This window comes from Cynocephalus volans, chromosome 2 (genome assembly GCF_027409185.1).
Source record: "Cynocephalus volans isolate mCynVol1 chromosome 2, mCynVol1.pri, whole genome shotgun sequence".
Lineage (NCBI taxonomy): Eukaryota > Metazoa > Chordata > Mammalia > Dermoptera > Cynocephalidae > Cynocephalus > Cynocephalus volans.
Genome location: NC_084461.1, coordinates 213,476,508 through 213,497,084, shown reverse-complemented (window position 1 = coordinate 213,497,084; position 20,577 = coordinate 213,476,508). Strand labels below are relative to the sequence as shown.

The 20,577-nt window shown below is 52.5% G+C and overlaps 1 protein-coding gene across 4 annotated transcripts; it reads left to right on the top strand.

Annotated features, from left to right (window-relative positions):
• The first annotated feature begins 7,130 nt into the window (after nucleotides 1–7,130).
• Nucleotides 7,131–20,184, top strand: DBNL (drebrin like). Of its 4 annotated transcripts, XR_010022628.1 has the most exons (14): nucleotides 7,131–7,278; nucleotides 11,855–11,910; nucleotides 13,395–13,507; nucleotides 14,108–14,182; nucleotides 15,179–15,325; nucleotides 16,176–16,253; nucleotides 16,502–16,653; nucleotides 16,742–16,793; nucleotides 17,115–17,208; nucleotides 17,609–17,704; nucleotides 17,798–17,910; nucleotides 18,384–18,489; nucleotides 19,030–19,698; nucleotides 20,013–20,184. XR_010022628.1 is itself a non-coding variant. In XM_063086158.1 (13 exons), the coding sequence occupies exons 1-13, from the start codon at nucleotides 7,196–7,198 to the stop codon at nucleotides 19,167–19,169; spliced, it is 1,302 nt and encodes a 433-aa protein (XP_062942228.1). In that variant the 5' UTR covers nucleotides 7,131–7,195; the 3' UTR covers nucleotides 19,170–20,184. The 4 variants fall into 4 exon arrangements, 3 of the variants coding, with proteins under 3 accessions (XP_062942228.1, XP_062942227.1, XP_062942229.1); XM_063086158.1 differs by having other exon boundaries at nucleotides 16,745–16,793; nucleotides 19,030–20,184; XM_063086157.1 differs by having other exon boundaries at nucleotides 19,030–20,184.
• Nucleotides 20,185–20,577: the final 393 nt, after the last annotated feature.

Here is a 20,577-nt window from a genome sequence, read left to right as displayed (position 1 = left end):
TTTCTTGTCTTCTAAACTTTCACTAGCACCTAGGCTTTTTCTAGCCTCATCCAAATTCTTCCAGGCTCTTCTCAACACCCAGTTCCAAATAGTTGTTATAAGAAACACTCCACTTCTCTGGTACCAATTTTCTGTTAGTCCATTTCTGTTGCTTTATAACAAAATACACAGTACTGGGTAACTTCTAAGAAAGCAAAATTTAGGGCCGGCCCGTGGCTCACTCGGGAGAGTACGGTGCTGATAACACCAAGGCCCCGGGTTCGGATCCCATATACGGATGGCCGGTTCGCTCACTGGCTGAGCGTGGTGCTGACAACACCAAGTCAAGGGTTAAGATCCCCTTACCGGTCATCTTTAAAAAAAAAAAAAAAAAAAAAGAAAGCAAAATTTATTGTTTACAGTTTTAGAGGCTGAGAAGTTCAAAGTCCAGGGAACACATCTGGTGAGGGTCTTCCTTGGTGATGGCTTCAGTGACACAGGGTATCACATTGTGAGATGGTAGAAGCAGAGAAAGGGAGACTCTCACGTGCTCTCCTTTTAAAGCCCTTAGAACCACGCCCATGACTACCATTATTAATCCATTCATTAAGGCATGGTCCTAAGAATCTAATCACTACTTCAAGGCCCCACCTTTCAATCACCATAATAGGATTTCCCACTCTTAACAGTTACAAAGGGGACCAATCTTCTAATATGTAAAACTTGAGGGACACAGTTCAATTCATTTCACCTTCCAAGAAGTGGTGCTTGGGTGAGTAGGAGCAGGGAGTGGAGTAACAGTAAAACTGTTATCAAATGGCCAGACAGGGTCTTTCCAGGCTGAGTGGAAGGAAGTAGCACTGAGGCTCAGCCAACAGTGACCTTGGGAGATTGACTTGCTCCAGAAATTCCCAAGATGTAGCTGTGACTTTATGGCCTGACACTTTCCCAGTGAGAATATGGAAGTCATTCAAATCATCAGCAATGGGTAAGGCAGAGTGAGCCTGGTCTGCATTTCTTTTGTCAGTGTCCCCATTTTGGATCCTCTTGTTACCGTAGGCTACTTTTTGGGTCCTGTGGGCCCAGTTCCTTGCTTCTCACCATGGTGAGGATTGCCTTTTTAATTTTTGTCTCTTTGCTACCCCTTTGGTCTTTGCTTAAACAAAACAATAAATCTTAACAGATGAGGAGAATGCCATTGCTGAGGTGTCCTCTAGGAAGGCTGTCAGCATGTGGCCCTCCCAGGCAGCAGTGCCAGGTGGTGTCTGAGACCATGTGCTTCAGGCAGTTGCACAGTGTTCCTGCAGCCAAGCATTACAAAGCACTTTACAGATAATGATTCATGTTGTCAGGGAAGGTGGGACTGGTTTACTTGTTAGAGACAGGTCAGAGGGGAAAGTCCAGGCCCAAGTTGGTGGTAGGGAGTAACCATACTCTGGCCTTTGAAGTGTAATAGCTATGACTCCAAAGAAACAGATGAATTTTCTGAGTCCAATCAAAATTTCCATAAGCCTGTCCTCTCTGTTGGAGATATGTGGTAGAGAGAGTAATATCAATACTTTGGGGTCCCCAGTGTAAATAATCACTCATCCACTACAAGCCTGAAGTGGGCTTTGTGCCTGCCAGACCCCTGGGACAGGTTTATTCTCAGAAAATCCCCTGGGTTCTCTCCCACTGGGAAAGTCACCACTTATTCTGCCTTCCAGGGCTTAGGTTGGCCCAGAGGACAGGCTCTACAGGTCAAAAACCTTGTTCTAAGATGCACTGTGGTATGTGTGGCTCTCGTGTGATCCACATGTGCAGATGCCACGTTTCCAGAGAGAGTCCCAGGTTGGCCACTGGACAGCGGAACTGAAAAGCCAACTGCCAGGTGATGTGCATTTTTCTCTGTGGGCCAGAGAGATCAGGGAGTTGCATGATCTTAAGCAATTGATTTGTGATGAACAAATGGCTACAGGTTGTGTATCCCTTATCGGAAATACTTAAGACCTGAAGTTTTTCAGATTTCAGTTTTTTTCAGATTTTGGAATATTTGCAGAATTTGTGCCAGCTGATAATCCCTAATCTCAAAGTCCAAAATCTGAAGTGCTCCAATGAGCATTTCCTTTGAGCATAATTTTGGTGCTCAAAAATTTTCAGATTTTGGAGCATTTCAGATTTTCCAGTTAGGAATGCTCAACCTGTACTAACTCTCCCCAGAAGCTTCTGGGTTTGCTGAGTGGAGCTAAGAGGTTGATCCTCTGTCAGGCTCTGGGAAACCCAGGAGTTCTAAGAACGTGGCAAAGGGTGGAAATCTCATGATAAGGGATTAAAATGCCAGAATGCAAACGTCCAACATAGCTCACAGTTGGGTAGTGTATCAACACTTAGAATTCCACACTGACTCGCTGCAGTTGCTCAAGGATAGACAGATTTCTGTCTCTGAAATTCAGGAGAAATACTGTTTAAATGCCAGAGAAGGTGCTTACAGGACTGGTCTGCAGAATTCCTGGCCTAGGGTCTGTCCCTGGTACCCAAGGAGCAGAGAAGGAGCCCTAAGATCAGCATGGAGCCACTAGTCTCTCCTTTCCTCTCCACCCCTTCTTCCCAGGCGTGTGTTCCTTGAGTCTGGCTCTTCTGCCTGGTGCACATACTCCCTCCCTAGCAGTGCTGGGTAGTGACTGGACCTGTATTGGACCTAGCCTCGAATGCTGGTCCTCTGCAAGCAGAGGATGTGGTGGTCAGCACCCTCAAGACAGCAGCCTGTTGCCATGCAAGCAGCAGCAGCAAGCCCATCCTGAGCAGCATGCCTTCCAGAGGACTGCTCCATCACCTGCTGTCCACTGGTGACAGGAGGAAGAAGGACTTTTTCTCTCGTGGCCAGTTTTCTGGTTTTGTTGTGCCTACCATCCTGGTCTTTTCTTGTTGAGAGATTTTATTAAAAACAAAAACAAAAAGCTATAGAGAATCTACAAAACTCCTTATCAGACCAGACAGTGACTTCCTATATTTTCCTAAAAAAATGTGTCTCCTTCCTTCCCATTCCACCCCCCGCTTCTCCCAGGCCTCCATTCCCCATCCTCCAGATAGGTGTGCTCTGTGGTGTCCAGCTGCCCACAGCAGATCTCCCTCAAGTGCAGGGGCTCAGCCAGGCCCCTCAGAGCCTGCCTCTCAACCCTGCTTCCCCCAGCCCACCCACAAGGGCCCAAGGCGAGGAACATTGGCTGCTAGCTGGTCATCACAATCACTTTCCAGTTACCTCAAATGGCATTATGAGAGCATTGATCGAGCACTTGCAGTTTGCAAGGTCTGAGAGGAGGAAGAGGGAATTATGAAAAGAATGCATGACACGCTCCCTTCTGGGAGCCAAGTAAAGAGACCTGAAACAAGCCCCATGAAGCTGTGGGTCATTACGGTTCAGGGCAGGCTGTGAAAAACCCAAATAAGGGCCTTGCAGGAACATATTAGAGCAATGTGCAGGTGTGGAAAAGACCTTGGGGAGGAGGTAGGACTAGGGTGAGTCCTGATGAATGGACATGGAGTGGGGGCCCTCCAGGCAGAGGAAGCACTGCATTCAGCAAAGGCTGCTTCCCACCCGAAGGGCCTGTGTCTTGGGTGCGGTCAGAATTAGAGCGTCATCTGCTGCACACCTTCCCACCTCCCTGCCATTGACAGCTTATTTCTTGTTCAAATCATTACAGGGACTCAGCTAGGAAAGTGGTTTTTGTTTTTTAATCTCTCAACATGTGATGTGTTTGTTCACTGGATTCCACTTGCCATGTAGCATAAAGTTTTCTTTTTAGGGCAGGAAAAGCAATAATTCCATTTCTCTAACTCTGCAGTGATGTGGCCACGTGTATCTGGAGCAGAGAGGTGTAATCCTGGTGGTTTTTAAGAAAATTATTTTCCTGCTAATTGACATTTCTATCGAGGAAGAGTGAATTAACAGAAGTTCCTTCTTACTGCAGTGCCTTGCTGTGCTTGTCAGCACAGTCTTTTCCTCTGTGCTCTTGGTTCCTTCCAGACGGTGGGCTCCAGAGGGAGTCTGCCAGTGGGATCCTCCCTCCAGACATGGACCCAGATGCCTTTAGGATACAGTCAACTGCCCTCAGAGTGTAGAGGACATTGACCATTCAGGGCTCTGGTTTTGTGGCCTGGATCTGTCATCTAAACCCAACAGGAGAGCATCGAGAGGTAAAGCAGATCTGAGTTCGTCTGATACAAGAAAAGTACAGGGGCTGGCCTGTTCACTCAGTTGGTTAGAGCATGGTACTGACAACATCAAGGTCCAGGGTTTGATCCCTGTACTGGCCAGTTGCCAAACAATAAAAAGGAAAAAGAAAAGTATTAAGGCTTGTGCCAATGCCACAGGAGTTAGTTAAGAAGAGAAAGGAGTCTTAGGACTTCTGGAGACATCTCACTTTCTCAAACCAAGGAACAGCTGGCCAAAAAGAGAGGGATGGCCAAGAGGAAACAGGAACATAAGGAAAATGGGAGTGGGAGAGAGACAAGGGTGGGTATGATCTACATATGGCAGGTCACATCCTCTCTTTAAAATCCATCAGGGATTCCATTACACCTAGAATAAAACCCAAAGTCCTTCCCCTGGGCCTCTTCTTCTCCCTGTGCCCCATCCCTCAGATCTGTTAGGCTGGAACACTTCTTCCCAGATCTTCCCATGACTCCAACCCCCCACCCCCATTCAGTCTCCCCTCCGGGGTTACCTCCTCAGAGAGGCCTTCCCTGGCCTGTCAAGCTGAAACAGGTTCCCACACACTAGAGCAGGAAGCAGAATCCTGGTGTCCCCACTTCCCACCACCAGAGACCCTCTTCATAGCCTTCTCTCCACGGAGCCTGGGTCTTTCCTGCTTTTCTCTCATCAGCATGGATGAGCCTGGTCACCACACTGAGCTGATCTAATTCCAGAACACAAAGACCTGCTTTGTCCTGAACAACCTGATTTCAGGTAAAGGTAGGTTCTCCCCAGGTTGACTGAAATGTTGAAAAGTGCTCCAAGACCTCCTAGGGGTCCAGGGACCCCAGGCTGGGGACTGAAGGCCAACTGGGTGAAGGCAACTGGCAAATGGAAGTTTTTTAAATAGGAACATTTCCAGACAAGAAAAACAAAGACATGTAGGGTCAAAGGGAGGAAGGCAGGAGAACCATAAGACTGAGGGCTGAACTCACCTGGAATATGGGGATTGGAAGCAGAGAAACCAGGCTTGAGCAGAGGAACATCACCTGAGGATCTGGTCTGAGGAAAAAAGGGCAGCAGAGAGATATTACTGAAGGTTGAATAAGAAAAAAAAAAAAAAAAAATGACTGGACATTGAGAGAGCTGGGCAGCCTCCATTTATGTGAGTTCATTTCTCTGATGTAAACACAATAGTCAAGTCAAAGTGGAGAAGTGGGGAGACCTGCATTATGGAAGAGAAGATCCAGAATTGATTGATGTGAGGGGTGAGGGCTGCAGACCGGAGCTGCTGAAGGGAAGGAATGTTTTGCCAGGACCTGAGACTTCTCCACATTGGGATAAGGAAACTGCTCTCCCATCAGAGATATCAGAGCTTCTGCCTGTAAGGCAAGTGCTAAGGTTTCAATGTGTTCCCCAGAGTTTATGTGTTGGAGGCTTGATCCCCAAGGTGACCATGTTGAAAGGCAAGACCTTTGAGAGGTGATTAGCCATGAATGCTCTGCCCTCATGAATGGATTAATGCTGTTATCTTGGGAGTGGGTTCCTTATAAAAGGATGAGTTGGTCTCTTTCTCTCTCTCCCTCTCCCTTTTTCTCTCTCTCCCTCTCCCTCTCTTTGCCCTTTTTCCAGCATCTAGCAAGAGCCCTTTTGCTGCCCCAGATGCTAGCACCTTGATCTTGGACTTCACAGACTGCAGAACTGTAAGGAAATAAATTTCTGTTCTTTATAAATCACCCAGTCTATGGTATTCTGTTATAGCAGCATAAAACAGACTAAGACAACAGGCAACAATGATGTGAACAGAAATAAAAATGAACATAACAAATGAACAGTGTTTGTGCCAAAATAGGTCCATAAGCCCTCATCTGCACAATCCAGACCCTGACACATTAAGATTTTGGTCACTCGTTTGGCTGCAAAACCTGACCTGAACCTAAATGAGGATATATAGTCTTCTTATAGCCCACTTAGGTGATTGTTCACACACATCACTGCAGAAGTATGAATGATCTGCACCAGATCTTGTCCTAGGGCTTACACACTATACAGGATATATGTGATATAACTTTTCTGAATTCCAAAGCACATCCTGCCCTAAGTGACTGAGGATTTGTATTCTAAAAAGATGGGGCAGTTGTTTTCCACGGCAGGAAAGGAAGCTGTGAGCTGCCTTGGGCCTTGACACGTCTGCCTCTAGGTAGTTCAGTCAGCGCAGGCACATCTGTGGATGGAAAGGACTGTTGCTTCCTGGAGGAAGAGAGCGGGTTGAGGTATTATGGGCCCCTTCCTTCCAGGAGGACCAATCATCCCAGATGAGGAAGTGAAGCACAAGGTTTGTTCTCTGCATTCTTCCACTACCCTGGCCTCAACCAAACTGTAGAGGGGGAAAACGCAGGTGAGAGCGAGGAAGCACAAAAGTACTTTGAGTTAGGTTTGTAGTGGTGAGATCGTCACTTCGCATTCATTTATTTGTGCGTTCATTAATTTATGCATGCTTCATTCCTAGATAAAACTTCTGTTTAGGGTCCACACACAGACTGGGGCAGGGGGGAAGGGGAGGTCCATCTGGAGGGAGGCTCATGCACCCAAGATCTCTCAAATAAGAACATTAACTGTGACAAGAATTAGAAAAGAATGTGCACGGAGCTCCGTGAGGGCAGATACTAGAGGGCAGGACTGGTGGGTCCCCTCAGCCAGTTCTGCATGGCGAGCTGCCGGCTGGGCGGCACCAGAGCACGCGCTCGGCCGCGCCCCAGGAGCCCACCCTGAGGGCGAACAGAAGGCTGAGCACTCCCTCATTTCTCTAGTCCACTGGCGGAACCCACACGCGCCACCGGCCATTCCGACGCCCAGCCGGGAGGGGCCCACTCATCCCTGCCGCGCCACTTTCGCTTCCGGCCGCCGAGAGTAGCTTCCGCCCGCCAGGGGCAAGGCTTCCGGCCGCAAGGGCGGGGCTTCCGGCCCTCGGAGGCGAGGCTTCCGGCCGTCAGGGGCGGCCGGCTGGGAAGCGGCGGCGGTGGTGAGGGGACAGTGAGGCGAGCCATGGCGGTGAACCTGAGCCGGAACGGGCCGGCGCTGCAGGAGGCCTACGTGCGGGTGGTCACCGAGAAGTCCCCGACTGACTGGTGGGCGGCGAGGCGAGACTGGGGGCGGGCCAGGGGAAGGAAGATCGGGGGGCGCGAGCGCCGAGGGCGCCGCCGCAGGTGATTCGGGGCTCGTCTGCCTGCCCGCCCCACCGCCCAGCGTGGGTGCTGTTCCACCCTCGTCACCCCTCGACCTCCCGTGCGTGGACGGGTTAAACCCGGCTTGGGGGGACTCGGCGAGCCCACAGCGCCTCCCCCTGCCGCTCGCCACCCGGCTGAGTTTTAGGACTTCCGTGTTGTGTTCTCGGGCTGATTGTGCTTGCTCGCTTCGCCGGGTTCTTTCCATCCCTGGGACTTCCCTGGCAAAAAGGGTCCTGCACAATCCTCCCTGAGAAGGCGGAAGCCACGCCCGGCTGCATCCAACGCCTTGTTCAGGGTCGGCTTTGAGAGCAGTCGAGCAGCTGGGCTGGGAATGTGAGCCTTGTCCTGGAGGCTTTACGGGTCTGGGTCTCTGATTCTCTGTGAATGTGGGTTTCAGAACCTCTGTATCTCCAGGAAGAGTACTCTTTCCTGTGCTTGAGCCATGGGAAGATGAGAATAGGATGAAGAAATGAAAGTAGGGTGCTGGCTACCTATTTGGAAAAAGGTCTCAGCTTCCGTTCACCACCCTAAGACATCCTCTGCTCGGATGTCAGTGTGTAGATCTCGTCCTGCAGTTGAGGGGGCTTTACAGTACCGGAAGCCTGGATCTGAAGTTTCTGCGGTGACCCTGGTTAGCCCCCACACAGGGTCAGCTCTCTGGTCTGTGAGCATGCATAGCTATATATGGAAATTCTCTGTGGCTTGCCCATTTGCTTAAATTGTTTTCACAGACCAATTTTGAGCATTTCTAGTTCTGAGAAATACGCTGTGTATGCTCGATTAAGATGACCAACTTTGGGGAATAGAAACTGGACTGTGGAAGTTGGGTCATGCTGGGGCCACCCTGTGGTCAGCACTGAGGCCCTCCCAACTGAGTCTGCCCTTTGGGGTCTACTTGGAGCCTTTTCCCATTGCCTGGGGCAAGGCTCTGCTGCTGTGACTGGGCCATGTCCACTTGTATAAGTGCTCTCTTATCTCCTCTGCACTCCCCTGGTGCCCAGCATACAGTGGCTTTCATACAGTGTACTGTTCTAACACTGAGGATGTTGTAGCCTTGCCTTGCCTTCAGCCCCGAGCTTCAGGGAAACATCTCAGAATACCAGTTGCCTGCCTCTATAGAGTCTCTGCAGACTCTCCTGTTGGGTCTGGAACCAAGTCACCATGGGGGCCCCCTATGGCACTTGTGCCAAACAGTGCATCCTCTGTTTGGGAGGCATCTGACTATGGAAGGATGTCTTGGAACTGCTTTGGTAGGGTTTCTTTCTTTCCTTCTTTCTAATCCCTCAGGAAATTCACCCCATGTTAGTGACTGTTATTTTTCTCCAGAGAGTGTCTAGATATCAGCCCCTACCCTGCCCCCTCCCATTCCCACTTGTGTTTCTCAGAGGACTCAGAGATCCCACTTGTTACTTTAAACCCTATCCAAAATATCTCCACAGAGAGTGCCCCATTTTCACATCCACACAAGGCTACCTGGCTTTGGAACCCAGAGGAGTCTTTGCCTCTCTCCAGTCCTGTCCAGTTATGGGTGTTGCTCCTTTACATGTTCTTGATCACCCAGTTTAGCCTTTACTGATTTTCCTAGGAGACTCCTGGGTCTCCTAATTGATCTTCTTTCCAGGTCTCTCTTCCTCCTCAGTCTTCTCAGGAACCGTACCACTCAGCCTCCACCCTCACTGTCACAGCTATTAAGGTAGTTACTCAGCAGATACTGTGTGGCAGGTCCCCACTAACTAGCTGACAAAATACCTGGACCATGTCACTTCCCTGTCTATACCTCTGTAGTGGTTTCCTGTTGCACACTGAATAAATCCAGACTCCTCTCCCCACCGCCAACAGGCCCTGCATGACCCAGCTCTTCCCACCCCTCCCACTTAGCACTGTGGCCACACCTGTTTACCATCATTCTGCCCATTTTTCCTTCCTCATACTTGCATGCTTGTTCCTCTTCAGAGCCTTGGCTCTTGCTGCTTCCTCTTTCTGGAGCACACTTCTGCACCATCCCAGGTGGCTCCCCAGCTTTCCCTTCTCTGCATGAGATTGCCTTATGTGTTAGTCCATTTCTGTTGCTTATAACAAAATATCGATAAAAGGGTAATTTATAAAGAAATAAAATTTATTTCTTACAGTTCTGGGCTGGGAAGTCCATAGTCCTGGGAACACATCCGGTGAGGGCCTTTTTCTTGGTGATGACTCCACAGCAACACAGGGTGTCAAATGGTGAATGACTGAACAAGAGAGAGCTAACCTGCTCACTCCTTCTCCTTATAAAGCCATCAGAACCACACCCATTAAGCCATCAATGGATTACTCTATTCACAAAGATACAGTCCTCATAATCTAATCACTTCTTAAAGGCCCCACCTTTCAATTACCATAATAGGATTTCCCACCTTCTTAACACTGTTACAGTGGGGTTTAAGTTTCCAATACATGGACTTTGGGGGACACATTTGACCCATAGCACCTTCCTTGACTCCTAGCTCCCTGGCTGCGGTCACGTTTTCACATCTCCCTGTTTGACTTCCTTCAGACACATAGTGAAAACATGCCAGAAACCCTCGTGGGTTTTCTTTTCACTTTTATGTCTTCACTAGAAGGGTTGTGTTGGGCCTTGTTTCTGTCCCTGGTACCTGGTGCAGGGTTGTTATATGTAGTAGATGATCAGATGAAGGACGGACTGAGAGCTGTACAGAAAAAGTGGTAGGGAATACCAGAAGAGGAAGAAGTGGTCTCCAGTTTGGTGCTTTGTAAAAGTTTTCACTCACAGGGCAGGTGGCACTTAGTCAGGGCTTGAGGCCAGATGGCGCGGGAGTAGCCCTAGCATAAACTCTCCGTTTTGGACCTGTCTCCTGTGCCTTTCCCCCACAGATCTTGTCATGATTTGTTCTCACCTGTCATAAGTCACTTCCTGCACCTACTTCACTCCCTGGCAGCAGAAGGGCAGAACTTGATTGAATGTGGGAATGGAGATGGCTTAGACTGGAGCCCAGGGTTGAGAGGGATGAAGTCAGAGGGGTAGGTGGCAGGCACAGTGCTTGGCTCTTAACAGCTGCCAATTCCTTCTTGGAAGAGCTGAGCTGCGCTGCTGTCTTCTGTTCTCTGCTGCTTGTGCCAGTGTTCAGATTCCTGGAACTGGGGCTATGTGGCCATCAAAAAGAACAGGCTTCTCTCTTCCAGTGAGTTCCACCAGCTCCACCTGAACAGCCACCAGCTCCTAAATTTTTCTCCTTGTTTCTCCGTGGTCTTTTCTTTGAGTGTTTGTCTTCTGTTTTCTGTCTCCTTCCCATCAACCAGATCTGCTGGGCCTGGGTCTAATTTCTTCCGTCTTTTTCCGGTATAGGCATCTCTGCAGTGGTGCTGGCAAGGCCCTGGGGAAGCCAAATCGTAGCTGATATAGTTCCTGCCTGACTTTTTACCCCTGGGGCTTCTCTCCAGTCAGTCTCAGCAGGCCTATGTTTAGAGCTTGGAGAGATGACAGACACTGGATGGATCAGTGCCCCCCACACCGTGTCCACCATCATTGCTTGTGGGGGGTGATGTCAATGGCTGGACTCCATGTGTGCACTGTGGGGAGGGCCACACAAAGCTTACCTATTGGAGATCACTTCTTCTAGAGTGCTCTCCTTGAGTAATCTTTGTTCTGGTAAGGGACCTTCCACGGTCCAGACTTGATAAAATTTATTGTATTTCCTCAACACCTCTAGGGCACAAGTTTATGAGCCAGAATCATTTCCAGAGTTTTTATGAATAATTAATCTTACAGGAGGAGAAAGGCATGGTCCCAGTGTCTCCTAAGGAGAGTTATGGCCCCACTAGATAGAAAACTTGCCCTCAGGTGCCTGTCCATGAGGGGCTTGGTGGGTGGTTAGTTTTGATTAGGTGACTTCATGTTGGGTTGTTGCCCTTGTGGTTTCTGATGCTGCACACAGCTTGTTAAAATCCATGTTTGCTGGGAGAGTCTCAAGGCCAGAAAGGCCTGCTGCCCACCTGTCAGGCTTTACAGAAGACAGGGCAGATACCACAAGCGTGTTGGGCAGCCTTCAGAGTGCCCCACACATGTATTTCTCCTTCTTCCTTCTCCTTTTGGGTGCTTTGAGTTCAAGAATATGTAGATATCTGTTGTCTTTTCAAATTCATCTACCAATATCCAGATGAGTAGTTCACACATGAATGTATAGAAAGTCTGTAAAACACCACAGCTTATATTTTCTTCAGAGTGGAGGTGTGCTCCCATCTCCGTGGCTCTGTCCCTGCCAGCAAGCCCTGGTAAGTCGTCCTGGCTTCAGAGCTTACAAGGCTGCATAGCAGCCACTGAGAACCTGCCTTGCTGTTCAGAGCGGGTGGGAGGAGGCCTGGGTCTGACCACACTATTAAGGCAAGCTCTCCTGGGTGCAACAGGAAGCCATGTTAGGTGCAGTGACAGCAGACAGGGCCCAAGGTGCCGGCTACAGAGCCCACTTGTGTTTTGTTTCAGGGCTCTCTTTACCTATGAAGGCAACAGCAATGACATCCGTGTGGCTGGCATGGGGGGTGAGTATGACCCCAGATGGGCTCTTGGGGTACCAGGAGGGTGAGGCACACAAAGGGGAGAGGGTTGTGATTGTCAGCAGTCCTCCTTGGTTGGCATTTCAGCCATCACAGTGGGAGGACAGGGACTTAGCACACAGGTGTCCCCCGTACGTAGCTCGACTGCAGCAACACCTCCCCCCACTGAGGGTGGGCTCTGAGTCCAAGCCTGCCTCCACAGACCCACCTCCATGTTGGCTCCCTTGGGACATTTCCTGGACCCTCAATCAGGACATGGAACAGCAACAGTCAGAACCGGGGGCCAGAGATGTCACCACAGATGGTCAAGGATAGACTCTTGGGGAAGGACAGGCTCTTGGGTGGCATTGGGCAGAGGCTGTTGGAGAAGGCTGGCCAGCAATGGTGGGGCATGAACCGCAGGGCCTCCAGCTGACACCCCTGATTCCTCCAAAGCTTGCCTGGCCTCTCTCTTTGTCCTAAGCTGGTGGCCTCATTGTTCAGTGAGTGCTTAGAGAGTGTTCTGTGCTTGGCCAAGCAAGTGTAGTTTTAGTAGCTGTTGATGTAAAGCCCCTTTCTCTTTTGAGTTCTTCTTCCTGATGCATCCTCTTTCTAGAAGGATTTCTGTTGAATGGTAGTCTCACATGACGAGGGGGTGACTGGGAGTTGTAGGGATCAGCAACCTCCTTTCCTATTGCCATCCCCAGTGGAACAGAAAAGGGCTCTGCTGAGAATGCAGCAAGTTGCTGTCCCCAGAATGGGGACTCATGGCTGCCCCAGGTTCTGTGGAGCCCTGTAGTTAAAATATAGCTCCAGCTCCTCCGTACAACCTGGGAAAGTTTGGGGGACTAAGCCCCAGGGCCAGGGTAGAATGGTTTAAGGTAGCCCACACTGGATCCCCATACCTGCCAGCCACCAAAAACGGGGGGGGCAGCCCACTCCTGGCACCCCCATCACCCTCTCCTCTGAGAGTCCGTGAGAGCTGAACCAGTTGTGCGGTTGTGGACGGTTCATCTCTCCTGATCCTCTTGGTGGCCCTGGAGTCTCAGTAAACATGTGGATCCAGACAGGAGTGACTCAGTAGGTCCTACTGTTGTGGGCTCTTTGTGGGGTCCAGCTAACAGTAAAATTGATGTAGGCATCCTCCATTTGGAAGTCTGGTTTGTAGCAGAAATGACACTTTTTATTTCCAGAATTACCTGTAGGTTTAGAGTAGTTTTTAAACTGGTGTGAGTAAAATAATCACCTGAGGTGCTTGTCAGAAATGCAAATTCAGGGTCCGATCCAGCTGTCATAAATCAGTTTAGTAGGGGTGGAGCTTGGGAATCTGATTTTAGACACACCCCACACACTTCCTGGATGATTCTGATACAGGTGAGAATGAAAAGCCCTGGTTTAGAGGTGGCTCGGGCCCCCTTCCTGGTGGACTAGGTGCTGGGGTGGGCAGGGTTGCTGGGACCACCTCTGACCCTCCTGTGACTATGCTACAGAGGGTGGCCTGGAGGAGATGGTGGAAGAGCTCAACAGCGGGAAAGTGATGTATGCCTTCTGCAGAGTGAAGGACCCCAACTCTGGCCTGCCCAAGTTTGTTCTCATCAACTGGGTATGTGGAGCTCCGCGGAGGCAGGGTTCCAAGTTTTCATCTAGGTGTGGCCTGGGAAACTCCACTGTCTTCTTTCCTTCTTTAACTTGACATCGGGAACACGATGTTTTACTGGTGCAACTTAATTGGTCAACAGAATAGCTTGGAGCTGGTGAATGAGCAAAATAGCTGATTAACTCGTTGCAGCCCAAAGAATAACTGCAGCCTTGCTGTGCAGCATTCACCCCCAAGCCCAGTTATTCCTGCAAAATGGAATAAACACAGTCACAAGAAATTCTAGCCCCTTCAGGGTAGTAGTTGTGATGGAGCAGAGGTCCCAAGGGAGTGCTCAGGAGTGCAGGGGCTCCAACAGAGCAGAATCCACTTGGGAAATTCCCCCATAGTGGAAGCCAGCAGTTGTCCTGACCAGAGAATGTCCCTGAGCCCCTTGGAGGTGCAGGGACTCATCTGTGTGACATAGGAGAATTGCTTCTGCTTTGGGGTTGCCATTTTCTCTTTTCTGGGACAGAGGGAAGCTTCCAGGTCCCCAGGGGAGGGACTCACTCCCCATCCTCAGTTGTGAGGGAGGCCTGAGTCATGCTGGGTGTGCTTGTGTTGCAGACAGGTGAGGGCGTGAATGATGTGCGGAAGGGAGTGTGCGCCAACCACGTCAGTACCATGGCCAACTTCCTTAAGGTGAGCGCCTCACAGGACCAAACTCCCCCAGGTTCCTGGGGGCAAGTGAGTGGGAGTTGAGTTGGGGTCAGCAGTGTGCCCTTGACTCGTGCTGTGTCTGGCCTGCAGGGCACAGCCAGAGGCTGCTCCACTCTAGCAAGCATGCAGGAGGCTAGCCTTGTGGGGCAGGATAGTAAAGGACCACGCTGCAGTTGGGCCAGTGGGCAAGCTAGGCCCTGGTTCCATTTTGTTTTATGATCACTGCAAACAATCTAGCAGTGTTGTCAGGACTTGGAGGAGGGAGAAAGTTATATGTGCCCACCTCTTGCGTGTGCCTACTCCCTTTGATGCATCCATTTCCAGTCTGCTTCTGCATGGATTCATGTCAGTGCTCTAATAGAACCTTTTTAAATATTGAAAGTGTTTGTTGTATACATGCCCAGTGACTTTTTCATTTCTTTGCTTACGGGCAAGAGACTCAAGACTTTGATCTCCAGAGCTGCCAAAACTTCAGATGTGCCTCAGTTTCTCCATCTGGAAGCTGAAAGAGAGGATTTCAAGTTTATTGGGTGCATAGGGTCAGAGAATGAGGTCACAGGTCTGGCATCTCAGAAAGAAATTAGCAGCTTGCTTTTTATAGAAAATGTGCTTGTTTCCAGATGGCACTTAAAGTTAGTTTTCGTTGATTCAGTGGAAAGCCTTTCATGCAGATCCTGCTGGGCCATCTGTGGAGTTGCAGCAGGGCATGTGCTGTACCTACAGGATGGGCCACTGGGCGCAGTGTGGAGGGCAGGCCCTCGTGAGCTGGGACACGTGAGGGGTTTGCTCCAAGTTGGTTGGTTTGAGCCCTTGAGAGAAACTTGTGCCTCAATTCCAAGCTGCCAGACAGGTGCCCTCCAGTTTCCTGAGCACTGGTCCTGTATGTAGCGTGGTCTATGCTGTGTGGGATGATAGGAGCCTGTCCCATCCTTGCCTGAGCTGGCAAAGCCTTTCTTTCAAGTACTGCTCCCATCGCAGGGGGCCCACATAACCATCAACGCGCGAGCTGAGGAGGACGTGGAGCCCGAGTGCATCATGCAGAAGGTGGCCAAGGCCTCGGGCGCCAACTACAGCTTCCACAAAGAGAGTGGCCGCTTCCAGGACGCGGGGCCCCAAGCCCCCGTGGTGAGTGCTGCCCACCTATCGCCTACTCCCTCGCTGCTTAGGGCCCAAGGGCAGGGGCTAAGGAGGGTGTAGTTCCCAGCATCCAGGCTGGCCAGGCCCCTGCCTTCCTAGCCTCCACAGGTGGTAACCCCCAAGCCATGGTGGGTGCCAGCCCCACCTGGTGGTTGGACCAGCTGGAGCTTTTGTCTGGTGCCTTTGTCTGGAGCAGACTGTGTGTGGTCAGAGTAGAGGCTCTTCAGGGACACTCAGCTGTGATAGCCCAGCTGCTCTCGAGGCCCTGGTGCCAGCATGTCCTGGACAGCCCCTGGTGGTAGCTGCTGTGGAGAAACTTCAGGTGGTATCAGGGCAGAGCCCAAAACCAGAGAAGACCCATCCGTGTCATGAGGAGACACCTGCAGGCCTGTGGCCCTGGCACTGGGCAGGGCTGATGACCTGGGAACTGGGTACTCATATGTGCAGTTGGGATCTGTGGTGATCGCTGTGGACACTGCTGTGCTGGTGAGCTGTCTGAGGAGTGGCTCCCTGCCAGAGGCCTGCCTCAGAACTGCCCGGTCCCCAGGAGTTTACAGGTGGCCACAGAGGCCTCTCTTGCCCTGGTCCCCAACCACAATGGCCGGGTGCCACCACAGACCCCTCTAGTGTTGTCCAGGATTGGCACAGTTTTCTGGGCCTCTTTCAGGCCATCTTGTCCATTTCCTTGAGGGTCCCTGGGCAAGGCTCTGTCGCCTCCGCTGGCTCCCATCATGGCAGTTCTCACCTGCATTCTGGTGAGTCCAGTGAATTCTGGTGCCTGTGGGCCTAACGTCCTGCTCCTAGGCCCGGGACCCCAGCTATTGCTCTGTCCCCACAGGGCTCAGTGTACCAGAAGACCAACGCCGTCTCTGAGATCAAGAGGGTTGGCAAAGACAGCTTCTGGGCCAAAGCTGAAGTGAGTGCTGCCTGAGCATATGTCCTGTGTGTGCCAGGTGCACGTCCTGCGTGTGCTGCTTCCTGCATCTCGGTCTTGCTCACAGCAAGCTCACAGAGCAGCTGTTCTCGCTCCATCTATGTGGGCTCAGACTGAGGCGCAGATGGGTTCAGCCACAGAGCTAGCAAGTGAGCGGCTCCAGCGCCTGCTCTTGGGCTGACGGGACTGGTCCCGGAGAGGGGCTGAGTGGGCGGTGGCTCTCCCTGCAGAAGGAAGAGGAGAACCGGCGGCTAGAGGAGAAGCGGCGGGCTGAGGAGGAGCAGCGGCGGCTGGAGCAGGAGCGCCGGGAGCGGGAGCTGCGTGAGGCCGCCCTCCGGGAGCAGCGCTATCAGGAGCAGGGCAGCGCAGCTAGCCCTGGGAGGTGAGCTCCGCCTGCCCTGGGGGGCTCCTGGGGGCACGTTGGGAGGGGCTGTGCTGAGCCTCAGCGTTCCCCACTCCACGTTCCCCAGCAGGACGTGTGAGCAGCAGCAAGATGTGGTTTCAGGGAACCGAGAGGAGCAGGTAAGATGTGGACGTTCTCTCCCTGAGGTTCCAGGATCTTGCTCTGGGACCCATCACAGTCACGCCTTGGGCTGGGGTTTGGCCCAGACCTGTGCGGAGACTGCCCTGAAGCCAGCATGGGACAGGTTGGAACTGTGGCACATCTGTGCGATTCAGAGGGCACAGTGGAGAGGACTGCCAAGGGCAGAAGCTTCCGGCGTGGACCACAGCCCCATCCTGGGGAGGCCCTGTGAGCCCCTTGGCTTCTGTCAGGGGCTACTGTCTGGGGAGGGGTAGTGGAGGTTCTTGCTCACTGCTGGGGTCACTATGTGCTCCCCCCAGGAGTCTCCCAGTCTGCAGGCCACACACCCAAGGGAGATTTTCAAGCAGAAGGAGAGGGCAATGTCCACCACCTCTGTCTCTATCCCTCAGCCAGGTGAGACCTCTCTTCAGGCCTGGGTGAGGCAGGGGTGGGCTGAGGGGCCTAGGTCCTGTATAGGGCCCCCTGAGACTAGTGACATGAATCAGAGGGTGACAGGGATGAGTGAACGAGGAGGAGGGATGCCTGGGAGAGTAGCCTGGGGCTCAGGTGTCCTCTCCTGCCCTTGACTTCATCAGTGACCTTATCGGTCACCACTGTGGCCCCCAGAAGACACAGGACTGCACTGTCCACCAACCCAGCACTCAGCATATAGCCCTGGGGTCTCTGCACCTGCGTGAGCCAGGGCAAGCCCCTGTGAGCTTTGAGCATCTGGGTGGTAGTGGGAGGGTGTGTGTCTGTACTTACCAGGTGGTGTTTCTGGAGTAATGTGTGTGTTGTTTACTGGGGTTTGCAGGCAAGCTGAGGAGTCCCTTCCTGCAAAAGCAGCTCACCCAGCTGGAGACCCCCTCCAGCAGAGAGCCAACTCCCACCAGCTCAAGGCCCAGGGCAGGCAAGGCACTTGTCACCCCATGGGGGTCTTGGGGGAGCAGTGGTGGGGAAGAGGGGTGTGTGGTGTTAGAACCTGCTACGTTCTCCGGTGCAGATCTCCATGAGGAGCCAGCGCCCAGTGCGCCTCTGTGTCTGGTGCAGGCAGAAGAGGAGGCTGTGTACGAGGAACCCCCGGAGCAGGAGACCTATTATGAGGAGCCCCCACTGGTGAGTTTTCTGCAGTGGGAGTGGGCTGTAAGGCACGCTCAGGAACACTGCATTTTCTGGGGCACAGCATGATGGGTTTTGTTTTTGGTTTTGGTGGCTGGCACCAGGTACATGGGGATCCAAATCCATGACCTTGCTGTTATAAGGCTACTCTCTAACCATCTGAGCTAACTGGCCAGTCCCATGATGGGTTTTAAAGCACGTGTGGTTTATCTCCTGTAATTTTTGGAGCTGCCCTGTGCCACAAATTGTCTGGTAGATGCTAGGTGGAAAGAGTGCCTTGTGGTCCACAGCCTGGGGGATTTGCAATGTCGGGGAGACTGCCATGCTGTAGGGCTGGGGCGGGTCCCGTAGGGCTGCTCACCTTCCCAGTGCTGTCCCCCTCCCCACCCCCCACAACTGAGCTGTGCAAGGGAGGGCAGGGAGTGGTATGGGGTTGAGTCTGGGGTAACATCTTTCTTGTCCCTGGGCAGGTGCAGCAGGAAGGTGCTGGCTCTGAGCATGTTGACCACTACACACGGGGCCAGGGGCTCAGTGGGCAAGGTCTCTGTGCCCGGGCCCTGTATGACTACCAGGCAGGTAAGGTGCCCCAGTCCAGCCACCACAGACAAGAGGTTAGGAGACAAGAGGGTCTGGGGCTTGGGGGAGGGGGAGGGGATGGTGGGAGGCAAATTTGGAAGTGGAAGCACCTCTGGAGTAGGGACAACCATGGCTCTGAAGCTTCTGTCTTGCACAGCCCAGGCCTCCCTGTGTGCTCTGGGCAGCTACTCGCTGTCCACTGGTGTGAATCCCAGTTGCCATCTTGTTGTACAACCTGGAGGTGTGACCAGAGAGGTGGACCAGGCCTGGATGCTGGTTCCCCAGAAGTCCCTGGGTGGGGAGCAGGCTGGCAGGTATTTCCTCCAGCCTTTTGCAGAAAGCTCTGTAGAAAGGTTGCCCTGGGAGAGTGGCCGCTGCAACAGCGTCACGGGGTGCAGCCCTCACAGGCAAAGGCCCAGCGGGATGGCAGTGGCCTCAGTGAGCCCTACTGTCGGAGCAGTGGAGCTGCTGGGCTGCCAGAGTAGGTGGGGTGGGGGTCGTAGAGTCCTGACACAGCACCTGAGCTCACCCTCCTTGCAGCTGACGACACGGAGATCTCCTTTGACCCTGAGAACCTCATCACGGGCATCGAGGTGATCGATGAAGGCTGGTGGCGTGGCTATGGGCCAGATGGCCACTTTGGCATGTTCCCTGCCAACTACGTGGAGCTCATCGAGTGAGGCTGAGGGCCGTCTTTCCCTCCCAACCCAGATGTGGCTTCCTTGTTGCTGGAAGAGGAGGCCTGAGAGTTGATGTTTGGCACTCTTCCAGGAATGGGACCCATGATGAAGACGAGGCCTCATGGCTCCCTCTGGCCTGGGTGGCTCAGTCTCTGTCACCCCACATGCAGCAATAACCTGGTGATTCCCAAACATGCTTCCTGCAGCCCCCCAGATCCTCCCAGCCAGCCTGGCCCTTGTCCCCAGAAGGATATTAGCCAGGCCCCGCCTGCGGCCAGCCCCTTGGTGACTTCCACCAAGGAGAGCAGCCACTGGCAGGCTGGGGGATCTTAGCAGGGCATCTGGAGGCACATCCATGCTCCAGGCTGCCTCCTGCATTTGCCTTTTTTCTTTTTCTCTTGCTTCTAATGGGTGGCGGCTACAGCTGTTTAGAATGGACCCTTGGGAACAATGAACTTAGAGAATTGCTCTTAGCAGAGTTTATGACCAAAGTTAAGAGTCAGAGTGGATCTGATAGTCTTGACAGCAGGTAGGTCGTCTGGGAGCCTGCTCTGTGCTCCCTGCTCCATTTCCCTATCCCTCTGCCTGGCTGTGGGAAGTGGGGACCAGATGACCCAGCTCCTGTCTCTGGGTTTGTGAAAACAACAGCAGACACAGCATGTCCTTCAGTGTGGTTCACTCAGTGTCTGCCGGCCCCCGTGTGCCTCACGCTGATTCTGGCTTCAGCAGGGGTCTTTGTCTGCTGCCCTCTCCCAATCCTATTTCATCCCCCAATTTTCTATCCTAGCCCATCTGAAGAAGAAACCTGCTTTTGGTCTAAGAATTGCAGTTTGGTCCCCACAGGCTCCCAGTTCTGACCTGCCCTGCTGTAGCCTGAATGCTCCCATGTGGAAGCCAGCCCTGTGCCTGGGGTGTGCACGTGCATGCGCACGTGGGTGTGAGCACACACACCCTCAGACCACCGCAGCCGCTGATCTGCCACCTGGAGTGGCATAAACATTAGGATGTGACTGAAGTGGAGCTTTCCTGCATTTCAGTTCCTCTTGGAGAGACCAAGGGCCACCCCGCTCCCTGCCTCAAGGAGTCTCTGCCCATGCGCAAGTGTGGAGTGAGGTGCCTGGCACCCACTGAGCCCCAGGGGAATTAGGTCCCTCGTGTGCCCCGGGAGGTGCTAGGCAGACATGCTCGACTCCCATCCTCACATGCTAGCAGCCTAGGGTGGAGGCTGTGCTGAGGGCTCATTCCACCTGCTCCTCAGGCCTCTCCCATTTCTTGCCAGCATGTCCTGGGCAGGCCCACCCCAGCTGTAGAGGCCCCATGAGTCTGGGGTGTTGCTAGCTTTCAAGCCACCTGCAGGCTTGTCTGTCCCTGGGGCTCAAGGTGCCACTCTGGGAGTTGCAGGGACAGC

What these genes read in the sequence shown, in the direction of transcription:
- DBNL (XM_063086157.1), top strand. Translation starts at nt 7,196, where the DNA reads ATGGCGGTGAACCTGAGCCGGAACGGGCCGGCGCTGCAGGAGGCCTAC. An exon ending in AGCGCAGCTAGCCCTGGGAG is followed by an intron (nt 16,654 to 16,741) that starts GTGAGCTCCGCC and finishes CACGTTCCCCAG; the next exon opens with CAGGACGTGTGAGCAGCAGC. An exon ending in CAGCTCAAGGCCCAGGGCAG is followed by an intron (nt 17,705 to 17,797) that starts GCAAGGCACTTG and finishes TCTCCGGTGCAG; the next exon opens with ATCTCCATGAGGAGCCAGCG.